The sequence below is a fragment of the Cebidichthys violaceus genome, unplaced genomic scaffold, assembly GCF_023349555.1.
Source record: "Cebidichthys violaceus isolate CVI_PGR_0920_01 unplaced genomic scaffold, fCebVio1.0.p SCAF_22, whole genome shotgun sequence".
In the NCBI taxonomy this organism is placed as follows: Eukaryota; Metazoa; Chordata; class Actinopteri; order Perciformes; family Stichaeidae; genus Cebidichthys; species Cebidichthys violaceus.
Window position 1 is genome coordinate 124310 of NW_027176395.1, and position 23952 is coordinate 148261.

At 42.8% G+C, this 23952-nt stretch overlaps 4 protein-coding genes and 1 long non-coding RNA gene across 6 annotated transcripts in view; 2 read left to right on the forward strand and 3 right to left on the reverse strand.

The window, feature by feature from the left end:
- Window positions 1-617: 617 nt before the first annotated feature.
- yipf6 (Yip1 domain family, member 6) lies at window positions 618-4160 on the reverse strand. Its single transcript, XM_068718046.1, has 2 exons — window positions 3630-4160; window positions 618-2682 (listed from the first exon to the last, which is right to left on the reverse strand). Exons 1-2 carry the CDS (start codon window positions 3978-3980, stop codon window positions 2335-2337), a joined length of 699 nt encoding a protein of 232 aa, XP_068574147.1. The 5' UTR covers window positions 3981-4160; the 3' UTR covers window positions 618-2334.
- Window positions 4161-5477: 1317 nt separating this feature from the next.
- LOC137877821 (scavenger receptor cysteine-rich type 1 protein M130-like) lies at window positions 5478-7961 on the reverse strand. The gene is made up of 5 exons (XM_068717972.1): window positions 7803-7961; window positions 7425-7709; window positions 7025-7354; window positions 6410-6492; window positions 5478-6309 (listed from the first exon to the last, which is right to left on the reverse strand). The coding sequence occupies exons 1-5, from the start codon at window positions 7918-7920 to the stop codon at window positions 6238-6240; spliced, it is 888 nt and encodes a 295-aa protein (XP_068574073.1). The 5' UTR covers window positions 7921-7961; the 3' UTR covers window positions 5478-6237.
- Window positions 7962-8064: 103 nt separating this feature from the next.
- LOC137877574 (uncharacterized) lies at window positions 8065-9388 on the reverse strand. Its single transcript, XR_011103557.1, has 3 exons — window positions 9280-9388; window positions 8902-9186; window positions 8065-8126 (listed from the first exon to the last, which is right to left on the reverse strand). It is a non-coding gene; the product is annotated as an uncharacterized lncRNA (long non-coding RNA).
- Window positions 9389-18089: 8701 nt separating this feature from the next.
- Window positions 18090-21864, forward strand: snapc1b (small nuclear RNA activating complex, polypeptide 1b). The gene is made up of 10 exons (XM_068717726.1): window positions 18090-18475; window positions 19064-19223; window positions 19325-19465; window positions 19885-19989; window positions 20068-20217; window positions 20316-20381; window positions 20555-20617; window positions 20729-20867; window positions 21084-21155; window positions 21292-21864. Exons 1-10 carry the CDS (start codon window positions 18345-18347, stop codon window positions 21324-21326), a joined length of 1062 nt encoding a protein of 353 aa, XP_068573827.1. The 5' UTR covers window positions 18090-18344; the 3' UTR covers window positions 21327-21864.
- A 1027-nt stretch (window positions 21865-22891) lies between these two features.
- Window positions 22892-23952, forward strand: part of syt16 (synaptotagmin XVI) — a 31744-nt gene continuing 30683 nt past the window's right edge. For both annotated transcript variants that reach the window (XM_068717629.1, XM_068717630.1), the window contains exon 1: window positions 22892-22985. In XM_068717629.1, the coding sequence (XP_068573730.1) occupies window positions 22973-22985 (13 nt within the window). In that variant the 5' untranslated portion in view covers window positions 22892-22972. The remainder of the gene's footprint in view (window positions 22986-23952) is intronic.

Sequence of the window (23952 nt, forward strand, 5' to 3'; positions counted from 1 at the left end):
TCAAAAACATCAAATGTAAAAAAGAAAAAACATTTCCCTTCATTTAGAAAAGTATGACACATTTGTGATGTATACTGTATCAATAAAAGGCTCGAGAAAGTATCTATATGTAGTATATTTTAAATATTATATTATATATTATTATATATTTATGTATAATATACCCGGGAAAATTTCAAACAGAATATTGTGTAATTGTGATCGATTGATTGATATCACTGTGAGTCTTCTAAATAAAATTTACTTTAAATACATTTTAAAAAATAAAATACATTTCGCTTTCATTTAAAAAGTTGGTTTGATAGAAAATGTAATTATTTAATGTAATTAATTAGTTTAATAGGAGATTTAATTTAATAATAATTGTAATGATTTGATTCAATAAGTTAATTTAATAGGACATGTCATTTAATTTAGTAATGCATTCATTCAATGGGAAATAATCCATAATTTACTGTTGGGTTAATTTAGCATTTTTGATAATATTCAGTCTTTGTTGTATTCATTTTATATTCCATATATTTTTACATCTTAAAGGGTTTATTCTCCAGAACAATCGTCTCACTGGAGTGAAGAACCAAAGCTTACATTAACAGAAATGGAGGAAAAATGGAACGTTAATGTTAATAATTGTATTTAATGTTTTTGTGGGCTGAGCACAACATGATTAAGATGTTAAAACAGTGAACAGAACAATATGTGCATACAATCACAGCTGGTGAAATACATTTTAATCTTTCTCATTTGATGACGCAACCGCCTACGTATAAATGAACAGAAATCAAAGAAAGCCCAGTGGCTTAGAGAACACAAAGAACAGCTGATGAGGAAAGGAGAAGAATTTACAAAGCCAGCCATCGTATCGTCGCTCTATTCTCTATAATCAAGTGTCACTTTTCTTTCAGAACTCTGCAGGAAGCATTAAAGTCTGCAGGAATATAGAATGTGACCAGAAGGTAAATATGGAGTCATCCTCCCTCCAAACCAACAGACACGTGGTTTTACTTCTTCTTCTTCTTCTTCTTCTTGTCGATCCAGAAATCATTTCTTCTCTGTAGGATTCTTTAACGTGGGTGCAGTGGTTCCGCTAAGAAGCGCTCGCTCTTTAACTCTGATTGACTTTAAGCTAAAACCTGTTGAGATGTTGATCTTCCAGAAAAAGACACACAAACCCATTCAGTCCGTTTTAAAATCTCAGAACTCTCTCCTGAATCTCCTCTAACAGGAAAGTCTGACGTCTTTCTGCCTGCGTCAGAGCAAAGAACCTGACGATCAGGCTCAGTCACTTTGCTTTCACCTCTGAAATCCAAACGATTGTCTCTGCATCACACATTCCACCTTCTGCTCGTGTGTGCAAAATACTTTACCCACCGACAAACATCAACCTGTGCAGGCAGACACACACACACACACACACACACACACACACACACACACACACACACACACACACACACACTTCAGACTTTATCCAGTCCTTGAAGAAAGAGTTTGTGACATTTTTGAAATTACATTTATTCTCTTTCTTGCTGAGAGTGTGATGAGAAGAGCGCTCTGTGTGTCCACACCTTCTGGTGATTAACCCTAAGCCATGAAATAGAAAGAAGAGATACTGTTTCAACACGTCCGTCCTCAAACAAACAAAAGGTGGTCCTCATTTAGAGATTCAGAGGCGTTGGTACGTGGATTTTGTTACATGTGAACAGAGCCAGGCTAGCTGTTTCCCCCCCGTTTACAGTCTTTATGCTAAGCTAAGCTAACTGGCTGTAGAGGGCTCTGGAGGCCGAGGGCCTCAAGGAACAGAGCCATGAACCTAAATATTCCCAGCTGGATAACTACCGTCAACACCGGTCATCCGTCTACTAAAAAACTGAAGCACTAAAAGAAAGATGCTGGAACAGGACAAGAAGAAGAACTAGATTTGGCCAGAGATGTGCTAAACGACTAAACATGAAGGATGTCGTGTGAGAATGAAAGCGGAGGATGTTTTATTAAAGAGTGTCATGAAGACACGACGAGGTTTCCAACATACCCAGAGAGACCAGGAGGAAAGTAGTAATATGTGAAGCCCTGTTAGTTCAAACATTCATCGAGCATTTCTATCTACGGGCCTGTGGGCTTCAGCTTGACAGATCAGCTTCTTAACTCTCCATCTGCAGCACGGCGTCCACCGGACGTTTGAGTCCCACGAGTCTGAATGCTTCACCAGAGGCCCACGAACACTCACAGTCACTTCAGCAGTCATTCGTTCCAAGGCAGAAAACGGTGTTTGTCCGAGTTCCTTCCCTCATCCGTTGTCCGTTGAACAAACACGTCCTTTTTTCGTTTCTCCTCTTACTGCGACGGCGAGAACGTCAGGACCATCCACCCGATCACGAAGTAGAAGAGGAACACCGGGTACACCACCAGCGCCTTGCGGTTGGCCGGCTGGCTGTCGGCGAGGAAGGCCGTGGAGGCGAAGGTGGACCAGCCGAAGGACGCCGTCACCACCGCCAGCCGCACGGCGAAGCTGACCGTCCCAGAGCCGGCGACCAGGACGATCCGGCACACGGCCATGGCCGCCGTCAGAGGCATGATGCAGTAGCCCAACACGCACAGGCTCTGGAAGAAGGAGATGGTGCCGCCCAGCAGCTTGGAGTTGAGGGTGATGATGATGGAGCCGAACCAGACGATGACGAAGACCTGCGCGGGAAAAAAACCAATGGATTTCAACATGTTGGTGAGGATTCAGAGAGATTTAATGCATTATATAAGAAAGACGTGCGATCGTTTAGATAATCACTTCATTGTTATTGAAGAGGAAGTGCTAAACCTCTCGAGGGTTCTTCTTCTCTTCTTGATCTCACGCAACAACAAATATGAACCTTTGGACTGTTGGTCGAACAAAAACAAGTTGAAGATGTCATCTTAAACTTTAGAAACTGTTTTATGTTTCTCTATGTTCTGATATTTTAAAGACCAAAGAGACAGATTCATAATTATCAGAGGCAATAACCCTCAACAGGAAACACTTTAGATGATATGAGTGGTGTTACTTCCTGATGAATGCATTACGTTACAAAGAAAACAAACGCTGACAGTGAATGTGTTCATTTGACCCAGTCTGGCCCAACAGAGGATCAAACACAACGTAGTTCACACTGAGTCTGTCAGCGCCATCATGTGGACTAGAACAGAAACAGAAACACATTCAGAAGAACTCACATCCTCTACTGAAGTTAAAGTACTGTTAGAAGTCAAAAGTATCCTATAATATTACCTCTGAGATGTAAGTCGGTGGAGTAGAAGTATAATAGTAGCATAAAATACTCAAGTACTACTTGCACTTAATTGCTTTGTATTCTGTGCAATTTGAGAGACACAATAATCCTCTATTTATTATATATATATATATATATATATATATATATATATATATATATATATATATATTCCACTATGCTGCTGTAATCCTGTAAACGTCCCCGCTGCGGGACTAATAGAGGATTATTGTGTCTCTCACCACTGATAAATAAATAGTACCATTAAAGTCTAATAAATACCTCAGCGAACTGCGGTCCTCCGTGGTAGTTCTTAAAGGTGCTACATAAATGTATTATTATTATTATTATTATTATTATAATAAATACCTCGGCGAACTGCGGTCCTCCCTGGTAGTCGCTGTCGGCCGCGCCGCCCTGCAGCAGCAGAGCCAGCGTCACGCAGAGCAGCAGCGGGCCCCACAGGTCCCAGTCCCGCAGCAGAGCGGTGCTCCTCTTCGGGTACAGCACGTGGATGAACTTCTTGCCCACCGCACGCAGGTCCCGCAGGATGGTCTCCCGCACGGGCTCGTCCAGCGTGGAGAACTCGTCGTCGTTCCGCCGCCTGGCGGAAGGGCCGACGGGCACGGAGATGTCCCCCTCCACCGGGATGTCCTCCGAGATGGAGACGTCCGACAGCCCAGCGAACGGTCTGCTGGCCTCGTCCGCTGCAGCCGCCATTTTGCTCTGGGGTTTGTTTGTTTGTCTCTCAACGAAGGGAGGTAAATATTAAAGAAATACAAAAACAATATACAGCGACAAATGTTCCTCTGAAAACCAGTCGACTCAGTTCCAGTTGATCCAGTTTCTCGAGCTGGTCGGTGACGGTCCGCAGCTCCACGTCAGCTGAGGCTTGTTTACTTCCGCCGGACGTGAGTCACGCATATCCGGTTGGTGCGTTCAGGTTCAGAATCAGTTTTATGGGATACTGAAAAGAAATTGAGGATTGTTTTATCAGTCACACCAATACAAGTAATATACATTGTTAAATTGTCAAATTTGAAGTGTGTGTGTGTGTGTGTGTGTGAGAGAGAGAGAGAGAGAGAGAGAGAGAGAGAGAGAGAGAGAGAGAGAGAGAGAGAGAGAGAGAGAGAGAGAGTGCGCACGTGTGTCTATAAGAAAAGAATACCGTACTTGTATAAGATAGTTTTACTTCGCGACGGTCAGTGAAGGCATCACGAGGGCAGGCGAAGACGTCGGGTACTGATGACGCAATAAACCGTCGACCAGAGAGAAATGGAGTTCTCACAGATTTTCCAGTAATTTGACCAATAATATATCACTTTATTTTATGATATAAGCAGTGGTGGAAAACAAATGGGTGCATTTAATTGTTTAAGTTTTGTACTTAAGTACAATTTGGAGGTATTTGTACTTCGAAATTTTCTGGTACTTTCTACTTCTGCTCCACTGCAACTCAGAGGAAAATACTATTCTAGTTTTTACTAGAATATTTTATTTTATTTATATTTTATATTTTACTTTACTACAGATTCAGGTTGTTGATACAAAAAGTAATCAACACATATGATGACATGATAGAGAGCGAGCGAGAGCAGGCTAATTAGTTTTGTATATTAAAGTATATTTAATGAATAAACAATCATATCTGGTAGATTGCCGTCATTTCAGTGAAGAAAGAAAAACAAAAATAAGTAAAGTTCTTATGAAATAAGTAAAAAATCTTATTTACAGAATTATGCTAAATTCTTACGAAATATGCTAAATCCTTAATTACATATTGTAAATTCATGAAGTACAAAATAAGAAAAATCTTAATAAAAAAGGTAATTTTATTAATTACAAAATCCAGCGAAACGCTCATGATTTAAGCAAAATCCTTTATTACATTTTTTGAATTCCTTCATTACAAAATTAAGTCATTTTAGGAAGTACAAAAATGTGTTGAATTCTTATGAAATAGATTAATCCTTAATTATGAAAAACAAGCTAAATCCATACTGACAATGTTCCTATGAAATAAGCAAAATCCTTAACTATATCAAAAATGATAAATTCATCGATAGCAACATGAATGAAGAACAACAATAAACAACATTCTAATGAAATAAGTAATTTTCTGAATTACAAAATTAGGCAAAATGATTATGATTCAAGCAACAATTCTTAATTATAGCATTCTTATGAAATTTCCAAAATCCTTAATTATAAAAAACAAGCAAAATCAACAATTACAATATTCTTATGAAGTGAGCAAAATACTTGATTATATAAAATAAGCAAAATCCTTAATTACAAAATTAACTACAATCATTAAGTACAACTATGAGCAAAATAGTAAAGATTTCTGAATCACAAATTGAGTTTTTAGGGGCTGATCACAGCAGGACGTTGTTCATATTTATATTATTATGATTTAGATAAATGTTGTCCTGCTGCCAAAATGTTGCTCACTACAATAACAGAGTCATGTGAACCACAAGGGAGGCTAAAGTGAAGTCATGAAGCTCATTCTATGTTTTAAAGGACAAACAGCAACAGATTGTCAACATTGAGAATCGTTCTACAGAATGTAGAAGATAGAAGTCAATGGTTCATGTTTATTCTAATATATCATCACATTAACATTGATCCTGATAGTCTTTGGTTTCTGCTTGGACTCTGGTAAACCTGCTCTCAAGTCTAGTTTTAAATGAAACTTTCTATCTGTGAGGTGTTTTTAAAGATTCACGTCTTCAGCAGGAACCAATGGGCTTGGAGCTGAGAGCCACAGACAGGAAGTCAGAAGGTATGGAGAGACCAACACATTGTTGAGAGGAAGAAAGACAGGCTGTAATAATGAGATATCATATTCAGCCTTCTTGTTTCAAGGGAACATGCTATCAAAGGGAGCTGATGGTGGTTGTGTGGTAGAAATCATCTGGATGTGAGAGGAGCTCCTTGGAGGAGCTACTCTGCTCCCTGAGCTCCTTCTTCTTCAGCTGCAGGAACAGTTATAATAATCCAGCTCAGTGTTCTTCTGTCTGCACGGCATCTGCCCCCTGTTGGCCTGGAGAGACATGACAGCACAGTCCTGTCTTCAGTTCACTGAACACAGAGCGAGAGCTTCATTTCAGTCGCTGGTCTAAACAACAGACGTGTGTCAGTACCTTACAGTAGAAGTAAAGGGCAACGTCCACCATCAGCAGAGTCAGCAGCAGGACGATGGATTTGATGATCAGAGGTAAAGGATCTGAAGAAACACATGGACAGTCATCACATCACACGACATCATGAGTCCAACAGCTCCATTGACCCTGAAACCTACAATCACTGACACTCATTAACACGTTAACGACTGTCTCAGCGTTTGGTCTCCAGGATCACCCTGGTTCTCTGAGTGAGGTGTCGGAGCACACCGCCCTTCTTGCTTCTGATTGGTGGAGTAACTACACATGAAAATGGCGAGTTGGGGGTTAAGGGGTGTTATGAGTGATGTGGTGGCAGTGGAGCTTTGTGATTGGTCACGTCAGAAGCTGCTTCAGTTCTCAGAGAACCAGAGTTATCCTGGTAATCAAACCTGCTCTGTCCTACAGTAGATTGTTAGCTGTTGTCTTTTATAGACTGTGTTTAGGTTTGGTTACTATATGACATGTGTAACACAATGACAGGAGTCACAGAGTCATTCCACAAACAACAACATGCATGGACTCTGTGGTCAGCTGATCATCTTCAGTCAGTTTGGACCAATCATCTTCTAACCTGCATGTAAACAGTCAGCTTACCCAAGACAGTGATGGAGAGCAGACGGCTCTCAGAGGAGAAGGTATGATTAAAAACATCGAGGTGATAAACACAGCGGTAGCTTCCTTGGTGGGCGGGCTTTGCAGCAGGAAACAGGAAGTGGGCAGAGTGATTGACAGCTGGCTTGGTGTAGTTGTGTGCTGAGTTGGAGGAGGTGAAGGTGAGCTGGAAGGAGCCTCCTGGGTACTGTGGCTGGATGGAGCAGAGGATGGTGAAGTTGGAGCGCCTGAGCGCCCGAGCCCCCTGCTGCTGGGCCCCGGAGACCCCGTACATTGAGGAGGACACGGAGATGAATGGCTGAAGCAGCAGGTCTGTAAACACAGAGAGATGATGAAAGTTCATGTGAGATGATGTCATAGATGATGTCACTGATGGGCTTACCTGAGCAGGTGAGATTCAGGATGGAGGAAGAGGAATCTGATGTTAAACACTCTCTCAGAGCAGATCCAGAGTGAACACAGCGAGAGTTGATCCTCAACATAGATTTTAAGAAGAACCCCTTTTTCTCTCCTACAGAAACAGCAGAGCCACAGTCCAGCTGTCTACAGACAACAGCTGCTGTCTTCAGGGTCCAGTCATAGTAATCTACTGATCTCCATTCTCCTTGATGTTTCATCTCCAGTGTTCCTGCACAGCGACTGTCTCCTCCCATCAACCTGACATGTTCTGAACAGAAACAAGAGAGTTGTCAGTAAAAGAACAAAGTGAGTTTCAGTAGAACAGAAATGAACCAGATCAAAGCTGCAGCTCCTCTTCTACCTGAGCAGGTGAGTCCAACAGCTTTGCCAGGTGAGCAGGTGTTTCTATCTGAGCCTGAGCTTCTACAGTCCAGGAGAGCAGACTCATTGCCTCCACACTGGAACTCTTTGGTCCACATTGGAGCCTCCACTTCTCCATAGAGCGCCCCCTGGAGGACTGAAGGAGCCCCACAGCCAAGCTCCCTACAGACCACCTCTGCATCCTGCTGGTGAAAGTCATCTTCACACACTGAGGACCACCACTGGTTAGACTGGTTAGACTGGTTAGACTTCACCTCCAGTCTGCCTGAGCACAGACTAGTCCCATTCACCAGCCTGACAGAGTCTGGAGAGATGATAGAAGATGAAAGAGAGAGAGAGAAGAGACACCAGACACTAAATAACAAGATGTCATGAAACAATGATTCAGAGATTCAAACTGGACTAAACACAGTTAACATAAGTTCATCATTAACAACAAAACACATCTTTAGAACACCACAGACTGCAGCAAATCACATTGACATTAAATATATTCAAACAACTGTTATCCGTTGTTGAACACTTTGAATGTGTTTTCAAACCATAACACATCATCATCTGCAGATTTCTCTGTTCTGTTCCTTCTGCTCAGGTACTCCACAATATTAGCTCTTCACAGAGAAAATTTAAAGATTTAGCAAAAGATCTGTGACCCAGAATATGAGTCTGTTTATGAAATGATCCCTGAAATGTAAAAGAGATGGGGCTGGACTCTCTCCTGAAGGAGTGTCCAGACTGAAGGACGGTGTGGAGACACTGACGAGCCCCCGGCTGAGCTGAGCTGCTCTAAGTTGTGTCCAGTAGGTCATTGGTGCCTGTTATGGTGGAAACCAAAGAAGCTGCTGGTGGAAACCAGTGAATAAGAAAACTGTGAAGCTGAAGGAGGAGTCCTTTCAGGCTGGTTGGTGTTTGGCCCAGAGGACTCCTGAAGCAGCAGACATGGAGGTTTCATATACAAAGATATCTTGGTGCATTCAGCACCTGATTTACTGAGGCAGCAGCTCATCAGACAAGTCTGCTGCAGGTGTGTGTCCACCTGGATACATTACTGTCATAGATGATGTCACTGATGGGCTTACCTGAGCAGGTGAGATCCACGATGAAGGAAGAGGAATCTGATGTTAAACACTCTCTCAGAGCAGATCCTAACTGAACACAGTCAGAGTTGATCCTCCACACAGATTTTAAGAAGAACCATTTTTTCTCTCCTACAGAAACAGCAGAGCCACAGTCCAGCTGTCTACAGACAACAGCTGCTGTCTTCAGGGTCCAGTCATAGTAATCTACTGGTCTCCACTTTCCTTGATGTTTCACCTTCAGTGTTCCTGCACAGCGACTGTCTCCTCCCATCAACCTGACAGGTTCTGAACAGAAACAAGAGAGTCGTCAGTAAAAGAACAAAGTGAGTTTCAGTAGAACAGAAATGAACCAGATCAAAGCTGCTGTTCCTCTTCTACCTGAGCAGGTGAGTCCAACAGCTTTGCCAGGTGAGCAGGTGTTTCTATCTGAGCCTGAGCTTCTACAGTCCAGGAGAGCAGACTCATGGCCTCCACACTGGAACTCTTTGGTCCACATTGGAGCCTCCACTTCTCCATAGAGCGCCCCCTGGAGGACTGAAGGAGCCCCACAGCCAAGTTCCCTACAGACCACCTCTGCATCCTGCTGGTCAAAGTCATCTTCACACACTGAGGACCACCACTGGTTAGACTGGTTAGACTGGTTAGACTTCACCTCCAGTCTGCCTGAGCACAGACTAGTCCCATTCACCAGCCTGACAGAGTCTGGAGAGATGATAGAAGATGAAAGAGAGAGAGAGAAGAGACACCAGACACTAAATAACAAGATGTCATGAAACAATGACTCAGAGATTCAAACTGGACTAAACACAGTTAACATAAGTTCATCATTAACAACAAAACACATCTTTAGAACACCACAGACTGCAGCAAATCACATTGACATTAAATATATTCAAACAACTGTTATCCGTTGTTGAACACTTTCAATGTGTTTTCAAATCATAACACATCATCATCTGCAGATTTCTCTGTTCTGTTCCTTCTGCTCAGGTACTCCACAATATTAGCTCTTCACAGAGAGAATTTAAAGATTTAGCAAAAGATCTGTGACCCAGAATATGAGTCTGTTTATGAAATGATCCCTGAAATGTAAAAGAGATGGGGCTGGACTCTCTCCTGAAGGAGTGTCCAGACTGAAGGACGGTGTGGAGATACTGACGAGCCCCCGGCTGAGCTGAGCTGCTCAAAGTTGTGTCCAGTAGGTCATTGGTGCCTGTTATGGTGGAAACCAAAGAAGCTGCTGGTGGAAACCAGTGAATAAGAAAACTGTGAAGCTGAAGGAGGAGTCATTTCAGGCTGGTTGCTGTTTGGCCCAGAGGACTCCTGAAGCAGCAGACATGGAGGTTTCATATATAAAGATATCTTGGTGCATTCAGCACCTGATTTACTGAGGCAGCAGCTCATCAGACATCCAGGTGTGTGTCCACCTGGATACATAACTGTCATAGATGATGTCACTGATGGGCTTACCTGAGCAGGTGAGATCCAGGATGGAGGAAGAGGAATCTGGTGATATTAAACACTCTCTCAGAGCAGATCCTGACTGAACACAGTGAGAGTCGATCCTCCACACAGATTTGAAAAATAACAATTTTTTCTCTCCTACAGAAACAGCAGAGCCACAGTCCAGATCTCTACAGACAACAGCTGCTGTCTTCAGGCTCCAGTAAGAGCTATATACTGGTGTCCACTCTCCTTGAAGTTTCACCTCCAGTGTTCCTGCACAGCGACTGTCTCCTCCCACCAACCTGACATGTTCTGAACAGAAACAAGAGAGTCGTCAGTAAAAGAACAAAGTGAGTTTCAGTAGAACAGAAATGAACCAGATCAAAGCTGCAGCTCCTCTTCTACCTGAGCAGGTGAGTCCAACAGCTTTGCCAGGTGAGCAGGTGTTTCTATCTGAGCCTGAGCTTCTACAGTCCAGGAGAGCAGACTCATGGCCTCCACACTGGAACTCTTTGGTCCACATTGGAGCCTCCACTTCTTCATAGAGCGCCCCCTGGAGGACTGAAGGAGCCCCACAGCCAAGCTCCCTACAGACCACCTCTGCATCCTGCTGGTCAAAGTCATCTTCACACACTGAGGACCACCACTGGTTAGACTGGTTAGACTGGTTAGACTTCACCTCCAGTCTGCCTGAGCACAGACTAGTCCCATTCACCAGCCTGACAGAGTCTGGAGAGATGATAGAAGATGAAAGAGAGAGAGAGAAGAGACACCAGACACTAAATAACAAGATGTCATGAAACAATGATTCAGAGATTCAAACTGGACTAAACACAGTTAACATAAGTTCATCATTAACAACAAAACACATCTTTAGAACACCACAGACTGCAGCAAATCACATTGACATTAAATATATTCAAACAACTGTTATCCGTTGTTGAACACTTTCAATGTGTTTTCAAACCATAACACATCATCACCTGCAGATTTCTCTGTTCTGTTCCTTCTGCTCAGGTACTCCACAATATTAGCTCTTCACAGAGAGAATTTAAAGATTTAGCAAAAGATCTGTGACCCAGAATATGAGTCTGTTTATGAAATGATCCCTGAAATGTAAAAGAGATGGGGCTGGACTCTCTCCTGAAGGAGTGTCCAGCCTGAAGGACGGTGTGGAGACACTGACGAGCCCCCGGCTGAGCTGAGCTGCTCTAAGTTGTGTCCAGTAGGTCATTGGTGCCTGTTATGGTGGAAACCAAAGAAGCTGCTGGTGGAAACCAGTGAATAAGAAAACTGTGACGCTGAAGGAGGAGTTCTTTCAGGCTGGTTGCTGGTTGGTCCAGAGGACTCCTGAAGCAGCAGACATGGAGGTTTCATATACAAAGATATCTTGGTGCGTTCAGCACCTGATTTACTGAGGCAGCAGCTCATCAGACATCTAGGTGTGTGTCCACCTGGATACAATACTGTCATAGATGATGTCACTGATGGGCTTACCTGAGCAGGTGAGATCCAGGATGGAGGAAGAGGAATCTGATGATGTTACACAATCCTTCAGAGGAGATTCAAACCGAACACAGTCAAAGTCGATCCTCCATACAGATCTCTTTGAGGACTCCTCTCTCTGTCTGGTAGAAACAACAGAGCCACAGTCCAGATCTCTACAGACAACAGCTGCTGTCTTCAGCCTCCAGAAATAGTCAAGTACTGGTCTCCAGTCTCCTTGATGTTTCACCTCCAGTGTTCCTGCACAGCGACTGTCTCCTCCCACCAACCTGACATGTTCTGAACAGAAACAAGAGAGTCGTCAGTAAAGAGATGAATTTAATTAATAAAATATCAAACTAAACCTTGAGTGCTGGTTCTGCTTCATTGGTTCTTTCTTTCTCTTTTCTTTCTCTTTTTACCTGTTGATGTGTGATTTCCTTCAGCCTGGAGTCCTGGAGAAATAGACACATATTTGTTGTTTTAAGTAAAAGAAATCCACAAATTTATTTATTTTTTAATGTATTTGCAATTTTCATCAAAAACTTATTTAGATGTTGTTACATTTATTTTCAGACAATTGAACCTGCATTTAAAAACAAGACTGTGTTTTCGACGTCTCCTTACGTTTCAGCCAATCACAGAAGAGTAGATTAAAGGGTAATATTTGTTGTGACAATACGACAAAAACAGGAACATTTGTCATTCTTTTTTATTAAATTTGTATTTCATATGTAGCCCGTTCCCTCAGAAGGCAGAGCATCCTGAAAGAAGGGTCTAAAATATAGAGAAATGTCCAAAGGTAAGAAGACAGCAGCTCACATCCAAACATCTCCAACACACCCACCATCACATAGAACCACAACAAGCTTTGTGTTGCTTGAGTTTCCTTCAGTGTGAGAAGCTTTCAGACAGAAGCAGTCATTAGCTGAGACCTGCTGTTGAAGTTTCTCTGAGTACAGTTGTTTAGCATCCCTCACCTCATGGCTGAACCTGTGCTTAGACTCTTTAGACCTGTCCTTGTCTCCTCTCCTAAACACTTCCTCCCTTTCCAACCTTAAGAGTGATTTATGCTTGCTGCATCCGTGAGGGGTCTCCAGTGTTTCCCCCCCAAAGGCTGGAACACGATGCTGCTAACTACTACTGATAATAACAACATATTACATTGATTATTATCAGGCAGCTAAAAAAAAGGTGTAAAAGGGTTCAGGAAACAGTGAGGCTGATATCAGATCACAAACAGCCCCACTGATCACATGCTGCATCGTTTCCTGTCAGTTAGCCATGAGTCTGAATCTATGGAGGACTCTACCACCAACACTATAAAACACTGCACACAGAGACCATTACTGAATATACATTGATTGCAGAAATATTAATTTACTACAAATAAAATCAATAACTCACGATTTGATTAAGATTTGTGGTATTTTAACTTGAATGTGTACGATCTGACAAAGTTCAGGACACATCGTCACGTTTTATAAACTAAGAGGAAACTGTTTTTTTTAACATGGTGGCCGGTAGAGTTCATGCAGCCAATAATTAATGACTTTAATTCATTATTTTTCACTAGGAATAATTTATTTATTTTGAAACTTTTTTTATTTCATTGCAAAATAACCTTGAAGGACGTGACAATACGACTTCACTCCATTGTCTTCACTGGTTTGTGGAATTGCAATAAAATTGTAAAGCAGTTTTATTGTTTTCTTGTGTTTGTGTGTGTTTGAGTGTGTGTGTGTGTGTGTGTGTGTGTGTGTGTGTGTGTGTGTGTGTGTGTTTGAGTGTGTGTGTGTGTGTGTGTGTGTGTGTGTGTGTTTTCTGATTTAAAGATACAACAGTAATATTGTAATAAAACACATCATCTCTAAATCAGAGTCCTACCTGAGCTCCATGGCAACAGTAGCAGCATCAACAGGTGATCCATGACGTCCAGGTAGACGTCTCTCTGCCCGTCTCTCAGCCCGTCTCTCAGCCCGTCTCTCTGCCCGTCTCTCTGCCCGTCTCTCAGCCCCCGTCTCTCTGCCCGTCTCTCAGCCCGTCTCTCAGCCCGTCTCTCTGCTCGTCTCTCTGCAGGTCTCACTGCCCGTCTCTCAGCCCGTCTCTCAGCCCGTCTCTCTGCCCGTCTCTCAGCTCGTCTCTCAGCCCATCTCTCAGCCCGTCTCTCTGCTCGTCTCTCTGCAGGTCTCTCTGCTCGTCTCTCAGCCCGTCTCTCAGCCCGTCTCTCTGCCCGTCTCTCAGCCCGTCTCTCTGCTCGTCTCTCTGCCTGTCTCTTCGCTCGTCTCTCTGCCCGTCTCTCTGTCTGTCTCTCTGCCCGTGTGTCTGTCTGTCTCTCTGCCCGTCTCTTTGCTCGTCTCTCTGCCTGTTTCTCTGCTCGTCTCTCTGCCCGTCTCTCTGCCCGTCTCTCTGCTCGTCTCTCAGCCCGTCTCTCAGCCCGTCTCTCAGCTCGTCTCTCAGCTCGTCTCTCAGCCCGTCTCTCAGCCCGTCTCTCAGCCCGTCTCTCAGCTCGTCTCTCAGCTCGTCTCTCAGCTCGTCTCTCAGCCCGTCTCTCAGCCCGTCTCTCAGCTTGTCTCTCAGCTCGTCTCTCAGCCCGTCTCTCAGCTCGTCTCTCAGCCCGTCTCTCTGCCCGTCTCTCAGCTCGTCTCTCAGCTCGTCTCTCAGCTCGTCTCTCAGCCCGTCTCTCAGCTCGTCTCTCTGCTCTGAGGCTGTCCTCAGTTTATATCTGTGTACAAGAAGAGGTGGAGCTTCACTGATACTTGTCTTTAGTTTTACAGGTCATATTTGCACTTGAACTGCGTTTGTGTGAAACTCATTATCTATCTATTATTACAGACTATTATAGATTATAATGCTGTCAGTGTCTTCTTATTATTTATGTCCACATCAGCAGTTACAGCTACTTCCTACTACTACTAGAACTACTGCAGTCTGTGTGTAACTGTTGCTTTCTATCACTGTAACTGACTGTGTCTCACTCAGTTCACTGGCATCATGTTTCTGTGTTGTTTCACTTTAATTAGTTTTCCTTCTCATGGAGTGTTGAGCAGGTAATAAATCCACTTTATAATGGATTCTGTGACCTCTTATAACAAAGTGACTGAATTAGAGAAGCGTTACGACGATTCTATTCTTGTAGGTTGAGCCTTGCAGTCGAGCATTATAATGAAAATGAGGACCGTGAGCAAGTAACATCTGCAGGAACATCTGTCTACAGTCGTGACCCCCGAGTCAAAGAAGATTAAATGCATATAAAGCAGTTCAAACAGAGCCTGCATACAGGAAGTGTTAAACTGTTTCATAACTAACATAATACAATGAAGGTGGGATTTTAACAAGTACAAATGACAAAGTTCAACTATAAATAAGGAAGGAAGCGTATTTAATTCAAAACAAGAAAACTATCATTTAAATAATGTTTTCATGTTCAGAGTACGTGGATGAACTGATGAGGCTCGTACTCCAGGAGGCGTTTGAGGACCAGACTCCCTTTGTTGAGGAGTTGAAGACGAGGACCGGTGGTCCCAGTGAGAGACCCTCAGAGGAGGAAGTGTTGCCGCCATGTGTCCCGCTTCAGTCCAGGAGCAGCCTGAAGGCCGCATTGTGACCAGATGTTTGTGAAATACAACAGGACGGGACGACGACCCTCATGTCCAAAGCTCCGGATCGCCTGTATGGAGAGGACCACTCATCGTTACCATTGCAGCTAAAATATGTGCTGTGTACAGAATGACAGCATTTACTCATGTTTGTGTTTCATGGTATTCATTATTTAATGTTGGAAATGAAGTTGTAAAGAAACATTAGTGTTCAGATGTAGTTCACACAGATTTCATTATATGTAATAACAACGTCCTCTTCTTCTGCTCTACAGTCACATGTGTACATGTTGTGGTGTTCTGCAGGGTTTATGGACTCGAGGACAGGATGTGAACATGTGGGAGGAAGTGGAACCTGGTTCATTCATCTCTGAACCTAATGAGCAAAATAAGACTCTGACTTAAATGAAATATTGTTTGTGCATGAAGTAAATAATGAGTCAGGAGGCAACATCACTGCAGAGGACAAATATGAATCCAGGAAGCAACGCTATACTTCTAATAAGATGGTGTGATCATATTGATGCTGAGGAACATTCTATCTGTAAAATGCTGCTCCATCTTAGCAGAGTGAAGAAGACATTGTATAGTACTAGTGTTGTTACTGTATACAACACCAAGCGGTACTCTCTAAATGTGTGTACTCTACATAACATGACCAAAGTCACTAACAGCACACTTTAGGTTGAACAGGGAACATGTGTCGCTCGTGTTCCTCTGCTGAGGCAGCGTGAGTGTAACTCTGAGCTGCTGTTGCTCAGGTGAAGAGAAGGACTTGTGTTCTTCACCACAGCTTCTGAGCTGCGGTTGAGTGAAACCGATGATATCTGAATTCACAAGAAGCTGCCGACTGATTGCAGGTTACAGGACTGTTTCCGGGACAGGCTGAGCTGTTCTTATCAGATGAACGCTGTCAGTGTCTTCTTCTGACCTCTGATAGATGTGTTAACATCAGCAGGTACAGCGACTGACTACTACTGCGAGAACTACTGCAGTCTGTGTGGAACTGTGACTGCGTCTCACTCACGTCACTGCGTCGTGTTTCTGTGTCGTTTCACTTTAATGAGTCCTTGGTGAAGCTGCAGGATGTGTTCAGCTCTGAGCCCACAGGTGCATCTGACTGTCGATCAACAGATCAATATCTCCGTGAGCACATCCAGCACCTTCCTGTGTGCTGCTCCGGTGATCAGGCATCACGTGTCGTCAGTTTGTTTCTCCTTCACTGAAGTACTCACATCTTTTACTTCAGTAAAAGTACCAATACTACTAATACTGTGACTCGTACCAGCAGACTTTGCAGAGGTTCTGTCTCTCAAACAGCCTGATGACGACGCTCTCCAGAATAGAGGGAGTCCACATTGTCTCTTTAAGCAGCAGTAGAACTCAGGCCTAAGTTATTCACAGAGTGGGGGGGCTTTATGCTTATAAGTGGTGATCTGTCTGAGAGCTCTCCACACTGAAGCACGTTCACTCGCTGAGAGCTCTTTTTGAAGTTTCTCAGAGCATCATGGTTCAGACTCTTTAAACCGGTCCTGGTCTCCACTCCTCAATGCCTCTTCCCTTAGAAACCTCAGCTGTTTTGAGTTCAGCTGTGAAGCAGTTTGTTGTTGTTGTAACTCACCCTGGTGCATGATGGGACACTGCTGTCTTCACAGACGCTGGTGTATGATGTCACAGGCTGCTACTCTCACACAGCTCTTTATGATGTTGCTCAAAAGGTCAGTTTCACCCCAAAAAGTGGAGAACGTCGTGGTGAACAAGAGATGAGTGAAAGACGTGGAGGAGCTGACTAACATCTACCAGACATCATCTCTGGAGGACTTCCACATCTTCATCCTGTGCTCTGAACACAGGAATGTGGTTTTCACTTTTTATGGAGTGTTGAACAGGTAATAAATCCACTTTATAATGGATTCTGTGACCTCTTATAACAAAGTGACTGAATTAGAGAAGCGTTACGACGATTCTATTCTTGTAGGTTGAGCCTTGCAGTCGAGCATTATAATGAAAACTAGAACATTTTGTAATACATTTTGACAGTGTGGCTGCTACTGCCCCAAGACGTCACAATATAAATTTATACACACGCCAATATTACCAGTAGTATCATTGAGGTTCAATTGAGATATCACTTCTCTCATTTCTGCATTTTAGATTCATACTCTTGGATTGAATCTTGTATTTGTGACGAACAGTCTTGAACATGAGAGCAGCTATTGCTTCATAGAAACACATAGTTGACAGCATGTGTGTGTGTGTGTGTGTGTGTGTGTGTGTATGTGTGTCATTGTTTACCACGGTGATTGGGGCAAATGACATACCTTTTGAAATAAGATATACATCTGTATTTGAGATGTATACCTTTGGATCTTTCTGTATTGCTGTATTGCTTAACATGAACCTCATTCTGAGCCTCATGTTAAGATACAGATACTTTTATTTTGAAAGGGTGGGACTGGGTGTGTGAGAGAGGGCGAGAGGAAACAGAATCATAACGTTTTCACACACGCACACACACACACACACACACACACACACACACACACACACACACACACACACACACACACACAGACAGAGGTTATTAAATGACGGGCTTCATCATAAGCATTAAGTGAGTGAGTGAGTGTGTGTGTGTGTGTGTGTGTGTGTGTGTGTGTGTGTGTGTGTGTGTGTGTGTGTATATAATAAAAGAACACCGAACATGTATAAGATCGTTTTACTTCGTGACGGTCCATGAACGCATCACGAGGGCAGGCGAAGACGTCGGGTCCTGATGACGCACTAAACCGTCGACGGTCGTTTTTAAGTCGCGTGTCTTGTTTACATCATGGTCGTGTCCGTTAGTTTGGTCGTTTTTAGTGCTTTTTGATTCGTTTTTAACGGTCGCCGGTTGCAGCACGCGGCCGTGAGATGGACTTCTGTCAGAAACACGTGAGGTCGGACTGCGTGGAGCTGCTGAGCCGCTTCCAGAGAACCGAGTCCGTCCGCTTCCAGGTGTTCTCCAAAATATGGAGAGAAATGGAGTTCTCACAGATTTTCTAGTAAGTTTACCAATAATATATACCACCGTAATCTAAGCAGTGGTGTATTTGATTGTTTAAGTACTGTACTTCAGTACTATTTCGAGGTATTTGTACTTTACTTGAGTATTTCCGTTTTCTGGTACTTTCCACTTCTGCTCCACTGCAACTCAGAGGAAAATAATATTCTAGTTTTTACTTTACTCCACTGTTTTCAGTTTGTTACTTTATAGATTCAGATTATTAATACAAAACATATCATATACTGTGTATATATACAGTATATACGAATACATACATACAGCAAAAAAATGGTAGAAATACTCTGTTGCAAGTAAAAGTCCTGAATTCAAGTAAAGTACAAAAGTATTAGCGTCAAAATCTACTTAAAATACTTAAAGTAAAAGTACTCATTATGCAGAATGGCCCGTTCCAGGATCATATCTGTGTTCTATTTTGGATTATAATTATTATCGCTCTAACGTTGTAGCTGGTGAAGCTTCTACGTAGTTGCATCAGTGATGACAGAGTGTGGCTTAATTGTACGTTTTCCTCATCAAACACAGTGTGTCACATGTTGTTGTTGTTGTTGTTGTTGTTGTTTTGCAGCGGCTCTGTGAACCACCGAGAGAAGCGAGCGTTCTGCCGTCTGATCCTGGACACCGCCTACAGCTTCTTCTTGCCTCCGTACAGCTTCCAGATCAGAGTGGGAGGACTGTACCTGCTGCACAGCTTGTACCGGTGTCAGATCACCTCGCCCCGGGAGCAGGTGAGGAACGCGGCGGCGCGCGGCGTCTCTCCGGACGGTCGGCCGTTACATTCGCTTGAGTCGCTCGTGACGCGAAGCTCTTGTTGTGCTCCTGGCTGCAGATCCGTCTGGCGCTGAAGGACTGGGAGGACGTGACGAAGCTCGAGAAGGACGCCGTCAGCGCTCAGCACCACGACGCCGTTTACATCCTCCGACAGCTGATGTGGCACAAAGCTTTCAGCTTCACCGCCATGCCCACGATGGTGAGCGGCCTACCTGACATCAACACACGCGTTCACATCGGACGTTCACTTTAAACCCTGAATATCACTGAATGTCTTTTAAGCAAGGTGAGCTATGACCCAGAGTGCAGAGTGGGATCCTCCAGCCCTCCACGCCTTTATTTCCCGGTTTGAAGTCTCCTCCCAGCAGCGGGATGAAAAAGAGAGATTCAGAAAACCTTTAAATAAAACCTTGTTCATTACGACGAACAGTTCACGAAGTATTTAAAAAAAAAGAAAAGCACGTGTGCATTGCATCGATAAATTACAGCACCCTCGTCATCATCGTCCTCCGTGCAAAGACTCGTCATTTAGTCGTGCAAGTTCACTTCTTCTCCTCTTTGTGCCTCTCCCCCCCTCCTTCCTTTCTCTCTTTCCTCCTCCTCTTCCTCTCCTGCCAGCTTGTCTTCAAGAAGAAGAGGAAGGCGGCGAGCTCGTCGCTGTGTGAGGAGTTCATGGAGCGACCGTCTCGTCCACAGGAGCTCATCAACATGGAGCTGCTGGAGGTGAGCCGAGAACTCCACTCAGACACTTTAAGAAGTACATTATTAAAAGTAGTAAGTTAAAATGTGTTGCGTTTGCAGGAATTGTCCAACATCGATGAGCTCTACGGGAAGCTGAAGACTTCAGTCTCTTCGGAGCCGGCGGATTCTTCCATCAACCTGATCCGTAAAGACCTGGTCCCACAGCTACGCAGCACTGTGCTGGATTTCAACAAGTGGCAGCAAAGGAAGGTAAGACTTCTCTTCAGGCGTAATGCTTTTAAATTAGTTTCACGATTATTACATTATGGTCTTCTTTCCACTCTTGATGTGACGTGTTGTCTCGTCAGAGTGGTCCTGATGAAGATGAAGGTGAAGGTGAAGACAGCGGCGAGGGGACGTCGTCTCAGCAGGAGGTGAGTTTCACTTCAGTCAACTTTACTGAGGGGTTTAAAGCACCACTGGTGCACATAGATGCTTGTGAAGGATATTAATGGAATACTCAAACTGACACCAAGTCCCTCAGCTGTAATAACAACTTTGACCAGATGGCGGCGCTGTTGACTGACCGGCTGCTTTCTGTTCTCAGTGCTCCAAAAGAGCCCAGCGCCTCGCCTCCATCAAGTCAAAGGCATACGGAGAGGCGGCAGAGGTTTGTGTTTCCATGTTGTTATTCCACGTAAGACTTCCTGAAAATGTGTTTTATGCTGAAACGTCCTCAAGATGTGAAAATATCAAACGTACGTATCTCTGCGTCTCTCAGGCCTCCAAGTCACGGCGCCATCGTCAGGTGGAGGTGGATTTCACGAGTAACGTGGCCGGACCCTCCCACTCGTCAGGTCACTCCAGAACAAATAAACTGTCGCTCAAAGCCAGAACCTATGAGAACGCTCACATCTCAGGTAAAACCCTCCTCTTCGTCTCTCGGAGATGAAATATCGGGAAAGAAGAAGAATAGAGTTTACACCCACATGAAAGCAAATCGGACAAAGAGGTTGAGTTCTGTTTGTTTGACGCTGAATTGTTGTGAGTGAAGTCTAAAGACTCGTCCAGTTTGTCTCGGTGCGTGAATGTTTCATTAAAATATTCCTCACGTACTGCAACTCTCTTGTCGTCAGGTGACTTGTGGAAAGAAGCCGCGGAGATGACTCAGATCAAGTGTCTCACCGCGCTGGACTATGCTCCTCAAGGTACTTTACTTTTACACGTACTACAGTTGTTTGAACACTTGTTTTCTGCTCCACAGCGGTCTGTTAACATGCTAATGTGCCACGTTTGCACGCACCTTGAATGTCGTGTCCATATATCTATTTTTTGTCCGTTCAGGAAAACAAAATCCGGTAAAAAGATTCAAGTGGTGATGGAGACCGTTCAGAAGTCAACCTGCATCTTGATGGAGCGACTGTTTGACGTTTGTTTTAAGGCGTTCATATAGATGATTGTTACTGTCGTGAATTTCCTGTAATCTTAAATGTTCTGTATCATAGAAAACGTGAATGTTGTTTTTCACATTTTAAAGTGTTTTAACTTGTTTTTTTGTTTATGAGCAGTCTTTAGAATGACTGCAACTTAAGAAAGAATATTGTTCTAACGTATGGTCTTATTAAATGAAGTGTTTTGTAAAATGTAAACACCCTGAAAATCATCAGAGTGGAAACAATAGTTTTTGTTTTTGCAATTTTACAACCATCACTTGTTGAAAATGTACCCAGAACTTGTCTGTTAGTCGGATAACTTCAACCTACTACAGTAGGTTGTGTCTACTAACTTATGCACAAAGTTTAGTAGTGTATATAACTATAACATTTTCCAGAGTTCATCTCTCTGTGCAGCTTCTTCTGTGAAACATTTCTGTTCATGCTGTTTAAATATTTTTTATATAAAAGCTATTGTTTTAACAAAGAATCTCTATTTTTGTCACATCTCCTTCGTGTGTGACATTTGATTCAGACTGAATCATTTGTGTGCGTTTCATATTGAAAAGCTAAAAGTGTGTCGTTGTCCCTAATTTTGCTTTTTAGCATTTGGTAGGTGTGATACAACTGTTCATTTTTACAACATCACAACTTTATATTGTGACAGAAAAACAGACATAGACCTTAGATAAGACCTAAAAACAGCGTCCAGCATTTTTAATAATTACCTTAAAATTAATTGTTAATTATCATCAATTAATTTGCTATTTAATGCATTTAAATATGTCTTTTCAAAGTACCTTAACGATGATAAATCGTGATTTCCACTAGAGTCAAAAGCTCTCAGAAGCTAAGCGGCCTAGCTAGCTTACTAGCTAAACTTTAGCCTAGTTTAGCCTAACCTAGCTTACTTGTTAATCAGTTTTTATTCCCTATGACTGTATTTAGCAAACATTACTACTTATTTAGGATAGATAACAACGTGTTGGTTAATCAAAATGTACATATCTCATTGATTGGAGACATTTAATGTTTAATGTAAGTACATTCAGCTTAATTAGCTAAAGCTAGCAGTGGAAACCAGCTAGTTTGCAGCATTTAGCTTTTGTTTTTAGCAGTTTTCTTTTCCACGATACATTTGTAATGAATGGTTTTATATAATATAAAACACGCAAATAAGTCAGCTTTTGGCGTAATACATTTTTAAATAGATATATGACGTTATTTAGTGTTTATTTTTGTCATTGTAGGGATGCATAGTTCAAAGACCATGGGCTAAATGTGTCGAAAGGTAAATGTTCTCCTATTCTTTCCGAAATCGGATGAATTTAAGCAAATTATTTCGTCACTTTAGGATACCACTCTAATGGCACAGGGGGGCGCATAAATAATTCCAAAGTTTAAATTACGAAATGCGTAGAAACCCCGTTGAGTGCGGATGTTTCCGACAGCACCTGAAGGCATCACGGTTCACCGCCGTGTTGGCTGCAGATCTTTGCGGGTCTGGCGGAGGAAGAGCGTGCGGGATGCTGCTGCTGCTGCTGCTGCTGCCTCGGTTCCGCTGGTAGTCTGAGGGGGAAACATCCGCAGCCATGGCCTCGGACAGTAAGTACGGCCGTCTCCCTCACCCTGTGGCCGCCTCTAGTGTTGCTTTAACGTGTCGGTGCCGGAGGATGCACGGATGCTGTTTCTCAGCCTCTTGTTTCTTTATGTCTGGCTGACTGATAGCGACGGGATGCGTAGGCCAATTGATGCTCTTTTTTTTTTTTCTTTTTTTTTTTTACCAAATACTGTCGTTTTATCCACATCATTGCCATTTTAGGGCCTTTGTCAGCCTCTAATTCCTGCAGTATGTGTTGCTGTGTGTTGCTGTACTCACTGGAGAGTTGAGAGTTGCCTCATCACGGCCACTTCACGGAAGCCTTATTTTTTTCTACATTTTAAACTACACGATATATACCGGTTTTTTGATTGTTTATGCAAATCATCCGAGTGGTTATGATGAAACAGTATAATCTGAACGTGTTGTCGTAGTGTGCTGTTTCATAACGCAGGCCTACAGAGAGCCTGTGGCACCTTCTACTGCGTGTTTTGTTATTATCGTTAATTCTGCTGTGGTGTCATACTTCATATCATCTAATATTTGTAGTGTAAGTAGATGCACGTATAATCTTGAGACACTTTTACTTTACTCAAGTATTTCCATCTAATTTTTACATAAAACTACCAAATAGAATATAAATGATATAAAGTAATCATCTCCATGTCAGGTGGCATCAAGACGATGGCTTGAACTCAATCAACTTGTCCTCATACATTGTACCACCTGGATAATTCATGAACCTTTACAGATTCATTTAGAGCTGCAACTAACAATTATTTATGTATCTAATGATTTCCTTTTTCTTTTGTTCAGTGAAGTGATTTTTTTCCAATACCTATTTTGGTTATAAACTATTTAAAAAAAATGAAGATGTTCTATTTACAATGTTGTAAAATGACAAAAGCAAGCACATCTTCAAATACAAGAAGACTTGATAGATGACTTACTTGATTCATTAATAAGACTTCT